Here is a 16673-nt window from a genome sequence, read left to right as displayed (position 1 = left end):
CCTCGCTCGCAGAATCACGGGGCCAGGATACGTAAAACAACACAAACAAACAAACTTCTTAAAAATACAACCACTTAGCTGCCAGTAACCCGCCGATAACGACCCAAAGCAGCTTCGGCTCGAAACCGTGAAAAAGAAGACTTCGCTTCGTCAAAGAATCCTCGAAGACGCGGGCCCATTAGGCACCTCTAATTCCGTGATCAAACTAGCCGCAGCTGACGCAAGCCGTCCATCTGTCGCATGGTTCGAACAGATTCTATTAAGCTTGGTTAGCGGTCGCTGGACACTCGGCGAAGACAGGACGCGGTCACGTGAGGTGTCTACGTCTATTTGCTCTTCCTATTTTCGTAGCCGTTTGGTATATAAAGAGCTCGTCCTCGGGACATTGCTGAAAGATTTGGCAGCGATCCGCGGTTTTACTGCGCCGCGGCACTCGGCCGCCGTAGATAGAGCCGCTAGAGAAGACCGGGAGCATAGTTTACCCGGAGGAACCGCGTCGGTGGTGTACCGAGAAGAAAGCCACGGTTCCCGCCCGGCTGTGGACCGTTCGAGTTCACGTTCGCTTTCTTGGAGGTTCGAGTGGGGAGTCCGAAGATAGATCAGTTCGCGTTCTTCCTTTTTGGATCTCCGTTCGCGAGGGTCTCGACGGAAAAGCGGGAATCGATTTTTACACGATGTGCGGCACAGTGTGATCGTCCACTGTTCGAAGGAAGAATCGATGGATGCTCGAGACTCGTGGAGATCGAGAGGATCGTATCTCGAGTCGTCGTGTTTTGAAGCCGATCCACGTGCTCGAAGGTGCGCGTTCGAAGTGGTCCACCGATCGTGCGGTTCTATTTAGACGAGTGGCCCGTTGGCAGCGAACTGGGACAAATCCGATAGTGTTCGAGCGGTGAACACCAACCAAGTTGGCACCGATGGAAGATAAATAAAGCACGTGGCGCTACAGTGACATTCGATAGGGATTCATCTGAAAGGAAAAGGGACAGGTGTTCTCAGGGGGGTGTAGGATTATTGGGGTATGCCAGAAGTAGCTAACGACAGGTGAAGATGGGAAACTCGGACAGCATCCACGAAGTGGAGATGAGCTCCCTGTCGACGATGGAGAATGATCGTCCTCACATCATGGTGAATGCGGTGGTAGATTAGAATTTTATATTCGATTTTAGATCCTCGAGTGACCGCTGATTGTTGACGTTGCTTAGAGAGATGCTTTCTCTTTCGAAAAGGCGTGGCTTGCAGCTGGGTATTGAGGGTTTGAAATTGATATTATACAGGGTGGGGCAGAAATAACTCCCATATTTCAAAGGTTGTATGAGATACAACTAGAAACTTTTTATTTCTCAGATCTACAGATACAAAAGTTTTTTTATTTTATGTTTTAAAAATTATATCGTCCAAATGGTGACCTTTACGGGCAATACACATTTGGAGTCGTTCTTCGAAGTTTTCTGTCACTCTCGCTAGCATGTCGGGCGAAATTCCTTCAATTTCTTCTTGAATGGCCTCCTTTAGTTGATTCAAGGTCCGAGGATGATGTTTGAAAACCTCGGCCTTGTGGTATCTCCACAGAAAAAAGTCAAATCGGACATAGACATCTCAATCGTGGACTCAAATCGGGCGAGCGGGATGGCCACGGAACTGCGTCCCGTAAAGAAATCACTCGACCCGGAAACATCATCTGCAAAATTTCGAACCACAAGACCTCCAAGTTTCCATATGCTTCAATTTTCGAGCGCAGAAAATTTTCTAACATGTTGCAATAGCGTTTGGTGTTTACAATAACTATAACTCCACCTTCTTCAAAAATGTAAGGCCCAATGACGTTTATAGACGACACAGCACACCAAACAGTCACTTTTGGGCTGTGAAGAGGTCGTTCATGCAGTTCTCGAGGGTTATCAGCAGCCCAGTAGCGAATATTTTGCTTATTAACAGTCCCAGAAAGGTGGAAATGAACTTCATCGTTACTCCACACAATGCCAGTGGGAGGCACAGCGGCGCAGATCCCATTACAGCAATCCAGACGTCTTCCATAGTCTTCTGGAGACAATTTCTGAGTAAACATAATTTTGTATGGATGCAAATGGAGGTCAGTATGCAAAATTCGCCGCATAGTTCTTGCAGAAATTTGAAGAGCTGCGGCATGTTTACGTGCCGAACGCGTTGGAGACAATTCAATGGAAACCGTCACTGCAGCGATGATCTCTGGGGTTCTTACATTCTTGGGACGTTTGGGTGGTTTCCTCTTCAATGCAGATCCTGTTGTCTTTACTCTTTGAATCCACAGCAAAATCGTTTTCCGGTCGAGAACATTTTCATTTGCACGTAAACCAAACCGTGTACGAAACTGTTTCTGCGTCGCAGTTACAGATTCGCCATTCTAAAAAAAATGACTCTACTACGAAGCCTCGATGTATACCTGACCACGGCATCGTGACAACTGAAAACTATATTATATATTCTACTTAATGGAAAAGACCGCCCTTCTCTAACTGCTTTGATGACTTCATAGTGAATTTTCTAAATGTAGGAGTTATTTCTGCCCCACCCTGTACATCAAGAGGGTACTCCCTTTTCATGTACAGCGTGTTCGGTAACTGATGGTACAAGTGAGGGGGTGATTCTATATGAAAAAATAAGTCGAAAATATAGAATAAAAATTTTTCATGCGAGGCTTTGTTTTCGAGAAAATCGACTTTGAATTTTCGCCGGGTACGGGTGCATTTGATCATGTCCCGTTATAACGAATCTTACTGTAGATCGTTGCCACCCTTCATTCATTCACTCACGAATATAAAATTTGAGTAATCACAAATTTTTATAGGACAATTGCATATTTCCATTAAACTATGTTAATTTGCACGTACTTGTGTTTGTTTAATACGAGTTTAAAGTTTGAAAAATGCTTCTATAATCTTCCAAATAACAAGTAACTCAGAAACCAAAGAAAAAACTCCTCGATGTTGGCTACCAACATATAACCTATCTACTTGGAGTGCAAATTTCACCTACCTCCCTGTCCAAGTGTCACAGTTCAGACAGGATCGTGAAAAGTTTCCCGCTTAATCTTCTAACAATTCCATCGATGAACGACGAAAGCTAATCGATGTTAATTCTTGAACGAATAATTGAAGTACTTGTACAACTAGTTCATTTTCGATTAATTATTGCTAATTTCTTTTTTTCAGAGAACACCAATGCGCCCAATGATAGCGGAATACGACCCAAAGAAGCACGGTGTGAAAACAGAACTCACAGACATGGTTCTCGTCAAGTAAGTGTCAAACTTGGTTTACGAAACCGACGCGAACGAACAGTTCAACGATAGTCGAGCGATTCACTATCTGCTACCACGACCAATCATCACCATTGCTTTCTTGCCAAACTCAAATGCTCCGTGCTCAAGCAAACGTGAGTGACAAACCCGAGGATCATATATTGTGCATTGTAATCGTATATATGTGTATTCTCTCATTCTCTATGCTCAGTTACTATTTATTAGATACATACACATAAATATTCGCACACACATACGCACACACACACACACATACATACATGAAATATCTATACTATTATAAGAAAAATATACATAATATATATATGTATATTTTTTAATACTCTTTTGTACTCGTTAGTGTCACAGACTAATACACCATGCATACCGCCTGATCGCTGACGTAGAATTCGTAGCGTAGCTGGCACCAGGGATGCTTGACGATTGACCGCTGAATCGTGACGATTTTCTATTGCTGGTTTGTGCAGAAACGTGCTTCCATTTTATTTAACGTGCACTCGCATCCGTACTGTCTGAGAACCTTTCCTCCCTATTTTTTTCTTCTTTTTTTTTTTAACCATTCGCATCGACGAAGAAGAGTCATCTTGTGCATTTACGAACACAAAACTACCTCTCTGTAGCATCACTTCACGATTTACTCCACTTTGAGCATCACTGGATCTTTGTAGCAGTATAGTAGTATAGTAGTATCGTTCTAAATATTTATCGATACTCTGGGTTTCGGAGAAAAAGAGTTGAAAATTTTAGGAGCTTGTGATAGTTGGTAGGTGTAGTAAATTATGTTAAATTCGTTAGTTAATGTTAGAATTGTGATTTTTATTGGTAATAGTTACGTGGGAATTATCGCATCACTTTGTTTATTTGAACTTTTATACTAGTTCTACGTGTCTTTATTTGAACGTAAGTTTGACATCTTTCCATAATTGGGTTTGTAATAGATAATCATCTATGTGTTCTTTGCAACTCCTGTTTTGTTAATGGCAAACTTTAACATTTTTTTTACTCCTCCTAACGAGCTTTGTACGCTTCTAAAATTTTGAAGTATTTTTCTAACGCTCTTTATTATTTTAAACGTTAATGTTCAGCAGGTATAGGTGACAGTAAAGTATCATTAGAGTAGTATGTCTAAGTAGTACGCCTGCAAATTACTACAGTATTTATTATTTAGACTATTTTAAATATTCCTGTCGTTGCAATAGTGTCAACGTGACGTCACTCTTATTTCAAAGACGAAATTTCTGATTTCGAGAAAATCAAACTGCTAGATTAATCAGAAATGAATCGAAACTCTTTGGAGGGAAAACGAATTTCTTGTTGCAATAAGCGAAAAGAAGGGAAAAATAGTGGTGTATGGAATGCGTTCTCGTAACATTGAGAAAAAATGAGCCGTGTCCTTAGAGTGCTGGAATTACTACAAACAAATCTCGATAAAGAGCTGCGCGCATCTTTATCGCGACTGGAGTTTCCACGTATCGTTGATAACTGAAAAATTGGAATGCGCAAAATGTAATAAAAAAACGTAGCCGTTTTGCTGTCAGAACTCATTCTTCCATTATTCATTGATATATCGCACAAGAAGTCACTTTTACGCAAAGTATCAATGTATAGAATCGACTATAAAAATTAAATAAAACTTGATGAGTAAATCACTACGTAATACTGATTAAGATTACGTAGTACTAATTATTAATTGGAGTTTTGACAGCACAGCGAAGATATCGTCTTGTACACAGACTTGAAAACCACATACTATCTTTTTTAAATCGAAGAAGATAAATTCTGTGTGAAATGGATCGCAAAGTGCAATGGGGGTCGAGGAAGCTAACGTTGAAGGACAGAAGAACTTTTTGCAATTACTATAAACGAAAGGCATTTGACGTTAAAAATAAATTTCTTTCATAATTGTCGGTTTGAAGTAATGCAATAAGTGGTACAATAAATAACAAAGAAATTATGGTTGCATTATAAAAACAGTGAGCTAATTGGCTCGGTAATTGGACGCGAGTAATTCCCCTTACTTCTAAGAAATTACAAGAAGTGGAGGAATTTATTTATTACTCGAGGCCGGCTGCAATTAATCTGCAATTTTATTTTATAACGTCTATTTCAATGAAAGTATTTTTAATGAATTGGCATCATCTTTCAGCTAAAAATAAGACAAAACAGGGCCCTAATTAAACTATTTTGGGCTAGGTGGCAGTAGAATACAATGACTCACAGATTCCTTTAAAAATAGGATCGATACATTTAAATATATTATTTATATAGTTCTATTTTTTAATAATACAGATAAGCTTCTTTTGCTATGTATAGATCACCAGAATTATCAATTGTACAATTCGATCTTTGAAAGCCTGAAAAATTCAAGTCTAAAAAAAGGTTGTAATTCTCTACAATAGTTTCAATGGCACAAGTTTTATTCTTTATCAACGAAAGTTTCGCTCGACCTCCTCGATCCAGACACAGATCGAGTGTTCGGGAGAGTCGACACTCGCTTCTGCATTTTCTAAAGTAGCAGAGCGATGGAGAAGCGAAGGGAAAAATGAGAGGATACAATATACGTAAATCATGCACGCAGGAGCCGATTTTTGGCACAAACGAGCGATTTCCTCGATCGTCGGTTTAGTGGGAACGCGACGAAATCATTGGATCCTTTGCGCACAAGATGGAGATCCTCCTTGCTGCACCTTCCACTCGTGAAACTACGTTCGATCGATCTCCTCGTTCGTCTTCGATATTCGCCACTTTATCGCGCTAGTTCGTCTTGCTATTGTTTATCGTGCAATCTTTCATTGCGTAAGCTCTTTTTTTCCACGTTAGTCAGCGACTCGTCGATCGATGTATCGTTTGACGAGAACCTCGGACATTCTATAACGCAGAGGATAACGAACGGTCACATCGAATTCCTTCAACGTGCCACTCGCCGATAATTCCCTCCCCTCCAGTTAATTGGAAACGTGACACTCGATCTCGCTCGTCGTACGTCGCGGCACGATTTCCAGGTGCGAAACGACTGTTGGGTAACGTGTGTTTAATCGTCGCGCGCGTAATCGTTGGATAATTTCGTGCTGGAAATAATTAGCGTATAAGGCCAATCGCGAAAAAAATCGAAACGAATACTGCGCCGGAGAGGATTTCGCGACTGTTGACTCTTTCCCTGTGAACTAGAATGTTTGCCTGTTGGGTGGGCATTTTGAATAAATATTTTCGGATTCTATGGATTCAAATAAAAAGAATGTCGAGAAGGGTGGTATTGAGCTGGAGTCTCTGTGTTTGAGTTATTTTTGTTTTTATTAGAGAAGGTACAGGAAAAAGTGCTTTTGATTTATTTATATTATGCGAGTGATTTCTACTAATTACGAATACATTTTAGAAAAATGAAAGCTGTTCAAGGGTTGTCCATGGAAGCATAAGCTCGCTAACCGAACTTGAAAGCGGTGTCGCTCGCGTTTCTACGTAGCAACTACTAGTAGAAACTGGCAACTTTTTTACTTGTTATATATTCGAGTATTATCAAAAAAGTATCATGAATTGATTAGTGAGGTTTTTCCTATAAAAATAAGTTCAAACACGACCTTATTCGGTCTGTTCTTATTATTACTAAGAGAACGAGGTTTATACATCAAATTCATCCTTTGATGATATTTAAAATTTATCTAAATTTAATATAAGGATGTTTATTTGAATACCCTTCTTTATTTTTTAAGCTTTTTTTTTTCTTTTTTTAATATCACCTACTTTTTATTTTTTTCAATGGGTAGCACTCAAACTCAGAGATTCCCGAGTGAATATTTTGTCACGTGTGAAAATTCTTGTTGGTTGAAAAGTGCCACAGCGAAAGAGGTTCGATCAGTCGTTATTTATCGTACACCTCGCGTTCGTGAGAAAGGACACAAGGCGCAGGAAGGAGGGAATCCCCGCGGCGGTTTCTTCGTCATTGGTTGAAGATGCTTCTCGATTGAGGTCCATGCGGTGTGCAAGCAAACTATGTTCCAATCTGAAGGATATAAAGATGACATCTGTCTTTACTATATAATATGTGCATTTATATGATTCCAGACTTGCGTATAAACTGCGGGCATAGATTCGGGCTCTATGAGAGTGCTCTGCGAATAACGTGAAAGTGACAAAAAAAAATAAAACAAATAAAATAAAATAAATAAACAATATAAAATAAAAAGTACGGGTATCATTTCGAAAGAGATGTACGGCACGGGTCTCTGACTGACGATCGCGGGTTCGAGAACAGTTTGAGACGGTTCTTTACTTGCAGTGTGCACTGATTGTGAGACTGAAAAATTTTCAAATTAATGTAACACACGAACAAAGTCTCGCGACGATTAGACTAGACGCGACGCGACGCCAACAAAACGTCGACTAGACGATAAGAAATAGAAAAATCTACCAAATAGAAAAAGAAAGACAAATATATAAAAAATAATTCGAAATATATATATTTCGAATTATTTTTTGGACGTCATACGACCTCGTTGCCCGAGTAAACGAAAATACCCAAGCGAACACAAAAAAAGAAAAGTATGTACATGTATGCGAAAACAATTGGCATCGAATAGATCGTTCGACGTGCGCATTAAAAAGCAACGACAACCAAAACAACAAAAATTTTAAATAAAAAAAAACAAAACAAAAAACGCAAAATGCTCGGCGAGAAGTGCAAAATGTCCGAAAGCAAAGAAGGCTTGTTAGTCGTCGTACTGCGTCGTGGCGCTGGGCGTCGCGGTGATGCAGTGCGGTGGTTGCAGCTGTCTTTAAGCCCGATCGCGGCGCGTGAACGCTTGTCACGTGTCACGTGACACACACAGACTCTATTCCGGAGCTTTCTTCGACAGAAAGCTTCGCACGACTAAGGAGAGAAACTACCGCACCTCAATGGGTACCTATATGCCTACACACCTAACTTTTTAACGATTTTATTACACTATTTGCCGCGTCTCGTCGATCGACAAACCACACACGCAAACATACACGTATACACGAAACGGCCACGGTCGAGAATGATCCGAGACACGGTACGAAATCCCTAAATATTTTCTCGACTGTCCATCGATAAAGGTCCGCTCGGGTTTTCCGTGATGACGCGGTCGGTACGGCACTCCCGTCTGTTAAAATCCGTTTCGTTGATAACGAATGATGAATTTTTCGTTTGTTGGAGGAGTGGACCGGGGAAGAAGTGCATGGTCGAGTTCATTGATTTCGTGGTACCAGTTTGAAGTTAACTTGCAGGTGTTTGGGAGGTGGAGTCACGGAAAAGTGGTTGGGGCCTTGCAACGTAGCTCATTCGGTGTTTAGACTGAAATTTTTCTATTTTTCTGATGATTACTGTAATATGCAGACTGCGGATCTTTATGCAAGACAAAATCTTTGCTGACGTAGAAAAATTGAACCTAAATAGGAATTTATTCGAATTGGCAAATATTCTATAATGTGAACTTTACTTTGAATATTTTTTTATATTATTGCATATTGTGTGCATTTTGTAGTTTCTTGCGTATTGAAATTTCCTATATATGTATAAAATCCGCAGGCTAGTAATATTTATAAGTGCAAATGAGTCAAAATGATTCTTGCCTATTCTAGATCACTAAGACACCTGTGCAAAACAGGAGTCTTGAATAGGGCACGAGTTGACGTTTGTTTAATAGAAATGTGAAGAATCGTTGTAATTGAAGAGTGTGGAATTTAGAGAATTTCCCTCAATCTAAAGGGTGGTCCAACCATAATGCACGATGTTAATTGTGAGTCATAACTTAACGTCAAGATCCTTCTATCGTAATAAAAAATATTAAGATAATTTTCTGAAAACTTTTTGTTTTATTTACAATTAACATCGTGCGTTTTGGTTGGACCACTCTGTATTTCTGCTATAGTGATCTAAGAGAGTTCGGTTAACTGCCTACAGACCGAATAGTTAGGAGCGCATGTGCCTTCGGGTCCGTTGGCGCTTTGGTTCGCACGCGATTTTAAAATCTGCGCCTGTGGGAAAAAAGTATTGTAATCAGTTGAGTTCAAGTCTCCAACAAATCCATTTTTCTCGTAAAATGTACAGGAAAGCAAGTGAAATCGTTCTACCTTCGATATTCCAAATATTTTGAGACACCTAAGTAAAACAGAATTCTTGTTTAGAATACTCTCACGCATCATAGCAATACCTTTCAACAGCGCGCGGAGTAATTTAGTCGGTGACTATAAAAATGCCAACAGTTGACACTGGAAACATTACCAAATGATGCAACTGAAATTCGTTGGCACCGATTCGCATTTCCTGAAACTCGAAATATTTGGGCGTTGATTAATGCCTCGAGATATCGTATTTCATTCTGTATTATCCCAGCGAGAGTAGAACATTAACGCGATAATGATTAGAGAAGAAAAATGAACAGTCATTAAAGAATAAATTTGTATTATTTTCGTCTCGAACCTAAGGTTCGAAAAATATTTATAAATTTCAATTCAACTGTATATTAATTCATGGTAATACTACAAAACAGCTATATTAATACTGTATTTATAGCGTTCAGTTATGGTTCGTGGGTTTCTCTTCAAGGTTTCGGGCGCCGTCGAGACAATCGACCCGCAAAGAGTTAAAATTATGACGGTCTGTGGAGAATATTGCCAGAATTTGTTGCCGGAAGATCTAATTCTGCTCTCGTCTAAACAGACCTTTTGCCAAACGTGAGTGCGCGTCGTCTCGCAAAACACGTTGCGCCATGCACTTTTTCCACGAACGTGAGATATTACACGCTCACAGAGAGGATGAAGACTACGTAGTCAACAAATGGTCATGCGATAGGAATCCCATTGATCCGCTTTCTCGACGCATGTAGTTAGAAATGCATCGTACAGCTGGTATGACAGCCTGCTCCAAAAAGTTACGACTGATGCTTCATTTTCATTACATATCTTTTGATTCGTTTCATAAATACATATAACGCATACAGAATCGTTGATTGTATTATTTATATGCAAGGATGACGTATACATTCAATTATGATATAGATAGTCCAAAGAAGTCTAGTTTATTTATTTATGATGGACAAATTCGTGGTTCAGCACGTTATAAAATTTATTGAAGTGAAAACACAATTTATGAGTGACGTATTTATAAAAATAAACTTTCAGATATTTGTAATTAACGCCTTTCAGTTATTTATAATTATAATTAACATTTCTATGGTGAAGATAACCTACAATTAGACTGCGAATGTTTATGCATTTAGGGCGAATAGAGATATGGTAAAATTTATGAAAATGCATAAATACAAAATATATATAAAATTTCAACAATAATATATAGATTTTATTGCATTTAGAAGATCAGACACTTTCATTTAAGTTCCAATTCTTTTTCTGCGTCTACGAAAATACAAATTCGCATAAACATTCACTGCGTCTACCTATAATGAATGAAAAGTTTGAGTGTTTTATTCAGTGAACTATGCTCCTTCTGTCACGATTGCGTGGTTTTGTCTACATCGTCTTCATCTTGTCAGTGAGCCAGTAGAGCAAGCAGACGAACAACGAAACGAAAATCGCGACTATAATTAATGAACCATAAATATATTAGGTTGTCCCAAAAATTTCTTTCGCTTTATTAATAAGTAATACATGCACAATAATTTATGTTTTACGTTACATTACTGAATTGTGCACGATTCACTTTGCTCCATTACTGTTACAACATGAATATCTATGAAATTAGATTGTCTATTTATAGAAACACGACCACATAAAATAATTGAGTGCAACTCGCGAAAGAAACTTTCGGGACAACCTAATAATTATTTCGCGAAAACGAGGAGATAATGATTCATCCTTTGCGATACTTTTATTGATTCTGCGATATTCCCACGGATGGGGAAGATTGGTTGCCAGAGAGGAAGTGGAAGGAACGTTTGCCTGTAGAAACACGTGAATAAATTAATAATCAATCCAGTGACGAAGTTTCTCAATGACCGATGAAAATATTCGGAAAATTCTATATTCTTTAGAGATGTCTTTGGATCTCGACGATTATTTATGCAAATTGCACTCGGGGGTCCATCGAATACGCGAATCAAGCGACAAGTTTGAGAAACCAAAAAGAAATCTTTATTTTCCCAATTGTTGATAAAACTCCCGTCAATTTACATTTTTCTTTAGTTATGATAGACTTCTTTAATAAACATAGGTTGAAAAATAACGTAGAACGGTCTCGAGCATGTTGATATACTACTATCGTTACGCGAGCGTGTTTATATTCGTACTATAATTTATGCGCAACGCAAATTAGCCTAGAATATACACCGATGCAGGAAGTGAACACCATTTAACTTGGAAAAAGAAAGAATAAAAGGAGAATCGAAACGAAAATGATTTATTCTCTATGCGTGTAAAAAGTAATTAGTATACCGAGGAATAGATAAATTAAAATAAAAACGTCTTTTTGGTTTCGAAAACAAAATATCGCCTTTGTCCTCGGGGCTTAAAACAAATCATGTCTACAGCAGCATTCAAACCCATGCCTGGCAAAATTTTTACCTGTACGCACATATTTCGAATAAAAATAAAACCTAAAGAACTTTATATTATAAAGTTTATGTCAGTTCCTTATTAAATAAAGTATAGAATTTGCATTCTTAACTTTTCACGTTAAACAAATAAAAATTCTCACGTGTAACTAATCGATCGAACAAGCATCACGAATCATTAACGTTTTTATTCGTTATTTGATAGTCGAGTAAAATTCTGCCTTTGCTTGTTTCAAACGCGGATAAAAGCGACTCAAGGTTGCTGAATTCATTTCATTCGGAAGAGTCGAGCATCGTCGAGCGATTCACTCACTGCCACCTCCATTTCCTCTACTCTAGGATTAATGCTTGTTACGAGTGTCCAGCTTTCGCCTAATCGAAACGCGTAGCTCATGACTGCTAGTCGTGTCCTTATCGTGCATCGAGCTCGTTCGGTGCAGCCTTTCATTCATAAACGCGCGCTCAGTGGCGTAGTCGGGTTGTGTCTCTGTTTTTCAATCTTCAATGATGATGCCAATCTTTCAATGACAGATTAGGTGACAATTCTGACACGTGCCATTAAATCAATTTTGCTACAGCGAGTTTGAAGTAAATGCCAAATATTTGTCTAGATTGTTCCTGATAGTATGACGTGGAATGATAATGAAAGTATCTTTGAATCTGTATTTGAATGTAGGGATTTGTATTTGATTCGGAAAGAATTGAGGAAAAACAAGGATAAATAATTGTATGAAACTCGGTTGTTGATTAAAACGTGTATAGAAATATTTACTTTTGTATCACCCTATATTTCAGATAGCGAAGTTACGTAAGTTACGTAATTTTAGTTTTGAAGTTAATATATCACTTTAATGCATGGACTTTCAATGTGAAATTTCGTATCGAAGAAGCCCATTTGCTTATCAGAGAGATAGTGACATATTACTAGTCTAGCATTGTCTGAATTTCCTCAGTCGTATTTTTTTCTTTTATTTAAAGAATAAATTTCAATGCAGTTCAATGTAAGTTAGTAAAAATATTACGCTTTATACGTGAATTTGAATAATAATAATGATGATCTCTATCGACAATGTACAACGTATTTCTTTAATTATTTATGGTGTAACAGTTCTTGGATTATGAATTAAGAGTTTCGCATAAAGAACAAATATGACTATTTTATTTATGGAACCGTGAAACATTTGGAATTAGTATGTCACTTAAAGTAGCATAATTGATGTGTTATAAACTCTGTGTTTTCATTCTTTCTATTTTCTACTAATGCAATATTATTAAAGAAACTCTTGGTATTACATCAAGAAATAAATTACTTGAATTATCATAAAAAAATCATTTTAAAATTCACGTATATATTGTAGTGTACACTTGAACAAGTTGAAATAATTCGTAACAAGAAATCAATTCAACTCGAATGCAATAACGCAAGCAAAATTAAAAAGTAATCAGGACGTGTAATGACTAACGAGTCATTCAATTGTTCATGACAACAATGATATCTAACAACAACAAATATAGATAATACAGAATAGTAGAGCACCACGAAAACTCGATTGAACGGTCGACCATGCATGCCACTTCGCAAACTTTAATCCTTTGCAATTTAGATTTCCTGATTTCACATTTTTGTCGAGCCTTGCCCGACATACGACCGCAAGGGTTAACGCGTCCTTTCGTTCCAGAGCTACGACATTTCGATCCTTTTTGTTCCTCTACTTCCCCGTGTTGGGTGGATCCGTTGCGATAAACGAAAGCTACACCTCTCATTGGTGGTTGAGAAAAATGCTTCTAAAGGGGTACACTGCATTCAAATGATTCTGTTCATATCACCAGCAATGATAATATTTTGTATAATTTTATGGTAGAATATTCATAGGAATGTTTATCTTATGGTAATGCCCCTTACTCGATTCTCAAAGAATTTCTCTTATTTCTGATCTCTCCAAGCTTCAACTCTACCCCCCTCTCTCTTCTGAATCTCTCCTTTGCAACCTTTCCAATAAAATCTGCTCCATCATTTGTAAATTTCTTCATTAATGTAACCTTAAGATTTAATTTTGCTCCAAACATATCTTGTTCTGTAATCTAGTTCTATTTATACATACAAGTTCCTATAAGTAATGGCTGTATAAGTTTTTTTCTATGTAAACTTGGAGCTTAACAATAAATAAAAAAAACAAAAAAAATCATAGGAATGTTGATAATAGTTGCTCGAATTTGTTATCAGGAATCAGCTCCCACCACTGTTTATGTTTTTCCAGAGCGGCCGTCGACTTGAGCAGTCGGCAGCTGCGGAAACACACAACGCCAAACTCCATTCCCTCGCGAATGTTACTAGTTTACAGAACAATCATTTTCTGAATAATTTTGTTAAACTTCTGCAGGTAGCAAGTTTACACTCCTTTTATTACTTGTCCTAACAAAGATGAAGTACTTGATACCATTCATGTATATCTAATATATTACAAAAACTTTCTATTTGACATATACAGTGGGTGTAGAAAGTATTCGTACACCGATCAATTTTCCAAAAAACTGTGTAAAATTGTAAGTTATTAACTTATTTTTTATAAACAATGACATTCTACATATTCTCGGAAATCTGTAGAATAGATAGATTACAAAAAAATATAGCTATTTATGTAAGTTGCGAAATTAACAAGAAAGAAGCAATTAATCGATAGAAATGTTGAAGCAATAAGTATTCGCACAACTGTTTAAAAGTACTTTACTGGAAATTTGATGTTTTCTAATTTGCACGAAGCAATAAACTAATGTGTTTACGTTACAAACTCTACTGTAAATGGTTCGTCATAAGAATCGTACAAATACTTATTGCTTCTATACTTTTACCCACTTTTCGCATTTTTTTGTTAAATTTCACAAATTATACTAACTAGTAAATGTTGTCTGGACTATATCTACCTTAGAGACTTCCAAGAATATGTAAAATATCATTGATTACAAAAAAAGAAGTTAAGAAACTACAATTTCAGATAAAAGTTTTTTGAGAAGTTGATCAGTGTACGAATACATTCTACACCCACTGTATATTAGAGAGTAGAGTTTAAAAAGGATTTTATTTCAACCAAATTCAATTTTCAGCCAATTTATCGCGGTTAGAAAGAGTCTTATAAATAAGAAATTTGATTTTCAGTCAAGAAAGCGCTCCAAACATTTCTAATTACTAATATCCCTTCACCTAAGATTTCACCTTTTCGTCGATACTCTTTACCAATCTGCGCTTCTCTCATCTTCCAGCCATTTGTAATTTGATACATTTGCAATTGATACTCTCGTCTCGATTGTTTCCAAACAGACTCATTCAACCAGAATGTACCCTCACCCCCAATCTTCTCAACCACCAAAGACACGATCCAACAACCCCCAACTCTTTTCTTTTCCTCCTAAACATCGTCGATCCGACCTACATCGATCTACCGATACGTAATCGGGGTGCGTCGATCGCTCGCTAAACCACGACGCGTACCGTGCCGTACGGAGGTTCAGGGGGTTCCCACGCAAAACACTATATACTCACGCGATCACTATACCGCGCCGCTCTCAGAATTATAATATGTAAATATTATATATACCCCTTTCTAACGGAAACTCGACAACGGGACATCGCATTAACGACGTCGGTTTTGCAGATACAAGTGCGAGAAAAATGACGTACCGATTACCGTCACGAACGGCTCGACGTTGCCGCTCGTGGAACGACCGAACGACGAGGAGGCCGCACTCTACAATCCGTTCGAGCACAGGAAGCTCGCGCATCCGACCTCCGACCTCGACACCCTCATACATCTGCTCAAGGGCAGCCTGGGCACCGGGATACTGGCGATGCCGATGGCCTTCCGCAACGCGGGTCTCCTGTTCGGTTTGTTCGCCACATTCTTCATCGGGGCTGTTTGCACCTACTGCGTGCACATATTGGTGAAATGCGCCCACGAACTGTGCAGGCGGATGCAAACGCCCAGCCTGGGATTCGCGGACGTCGCGGAGGCGGCGTTTCTGGTTGGTCCCGAGCCGGTGCAGAAGTATGCCCGGCTGGCAAAGTAAGTTTTAGATATAGATTTTATTTCTTTAACCTTCAGTTATCGCTTAACACCTTGATCGCCGTGTCACTCGTACATGGGTGACCGCGCTTTTTACCGAACAACTACAATAATTCATTTGGGATGTGTAAATGTCAAAGAAAATGAATTCGTATTAGATACTTGAATTTCGGTGACGTTACAAACATAAAGACCACAATAAATGCTTGATTAGGTAGCCTCAAATTTACAACCGTTTTTCAACCGTTAGGTAACTGAGGGTTCATAGATTATTGTAGACTAAGAGATCAACCACATTAGATGGCCAAATATTAGGCGTGTGCGGGATTCCCGACAATGTACGGGATATAGAATAATATCTGGGATTTCCGAAAGTGTTGTTATTCTTGAAAATTTCAGCAATCCGAATGTACGGGATTTCGAAATTCCCGGGGATCCCGAACATTTACGGGATCTCGAAATTCACGGGAATCCCGGATGTATTCGGGATTTTGAAATTCTCGGGATTCCATCTCGATCCCGGGAGGAATTCCCGTCTCGACCGGGATCCCGCACACCCCTACCAAATAATCATTTTTCCTCTTCTTCTTCTTCTTTTTTTCATACAAAAAAATGTTCTTAACTTTTCGTTAACTTTCATCCCCCCCCCCCCCCCCACCCCTTACATCAAAACTCATGTTTTGTTGATGTTAATTGCGACACGAGAAGTGTGACTAATGAAACTCTAAATAACCACTGTGTAATTCAACATTCAGTTGCCCTCTGAAATTCAAACGAAACCAGTGA

At 38.5% G+C, this 16673-nt stretch overlaps 1 protein-coding gene across 4 annotated transcripts in view; it reads left to right on the top strand.

Annotated features, from left to right (window-relative positions):
• The window catches only part of LOC128880095 (proton-coupled amino acid transporter-like protein pathetic), a 60901-nt gene that overhangs the window by 32388 nt on the left and 11840 nt on the right, over nucleotides 1-16673 (top strand). Inside the window, exons 1-3 of one of the 4 annotated variants that reach the window (XM_054129818.1) lie at nucleotides 422-1128; nucleotides 3192-3277; nucleotides 15480-15887. In XM_054129818.1, coding sequence (XP_053985793.1) covers nucleotides 1051-1128; nucleotides 3192-3277; nucleotides 15480-15887 — 572 coding nt within the window. In that variant the 5' untranslated portion in view covers nucleotides 422-1050. Of the gene's footprint in view, nucleotides 1-421; nucleotides 1141-3191; nucleotides 3278-15479; nucleotides 15888-16673 lie in introns of those variants that run through there. The other 3 variants (XM_054129810.1, XM_054129801.1, XM_054129826.1) reach the window with 3 other exon arrangements.

The sequence above is a fragment of the Hylaeus volcanicus genome, chromosome 1, assembly GCF_026283585.1.
Source record: "Hylaeus volcanicus isolate JK05 chromosome 1, UHH_iyHylVolc1.0_haploid, whole genome shotgun sequence".
Taxonomy (NCBI): Eukaryota; Metazoa; Arthropoda; class Insecta; order Hymenoptera; family Colletidae; genus Hylaeus; species Hylaeus volcanicus.
Note: the sequence above shows the minus strand (reverse complement) of the source record. Positions and strands in the feature narration are given on the sequence as shown.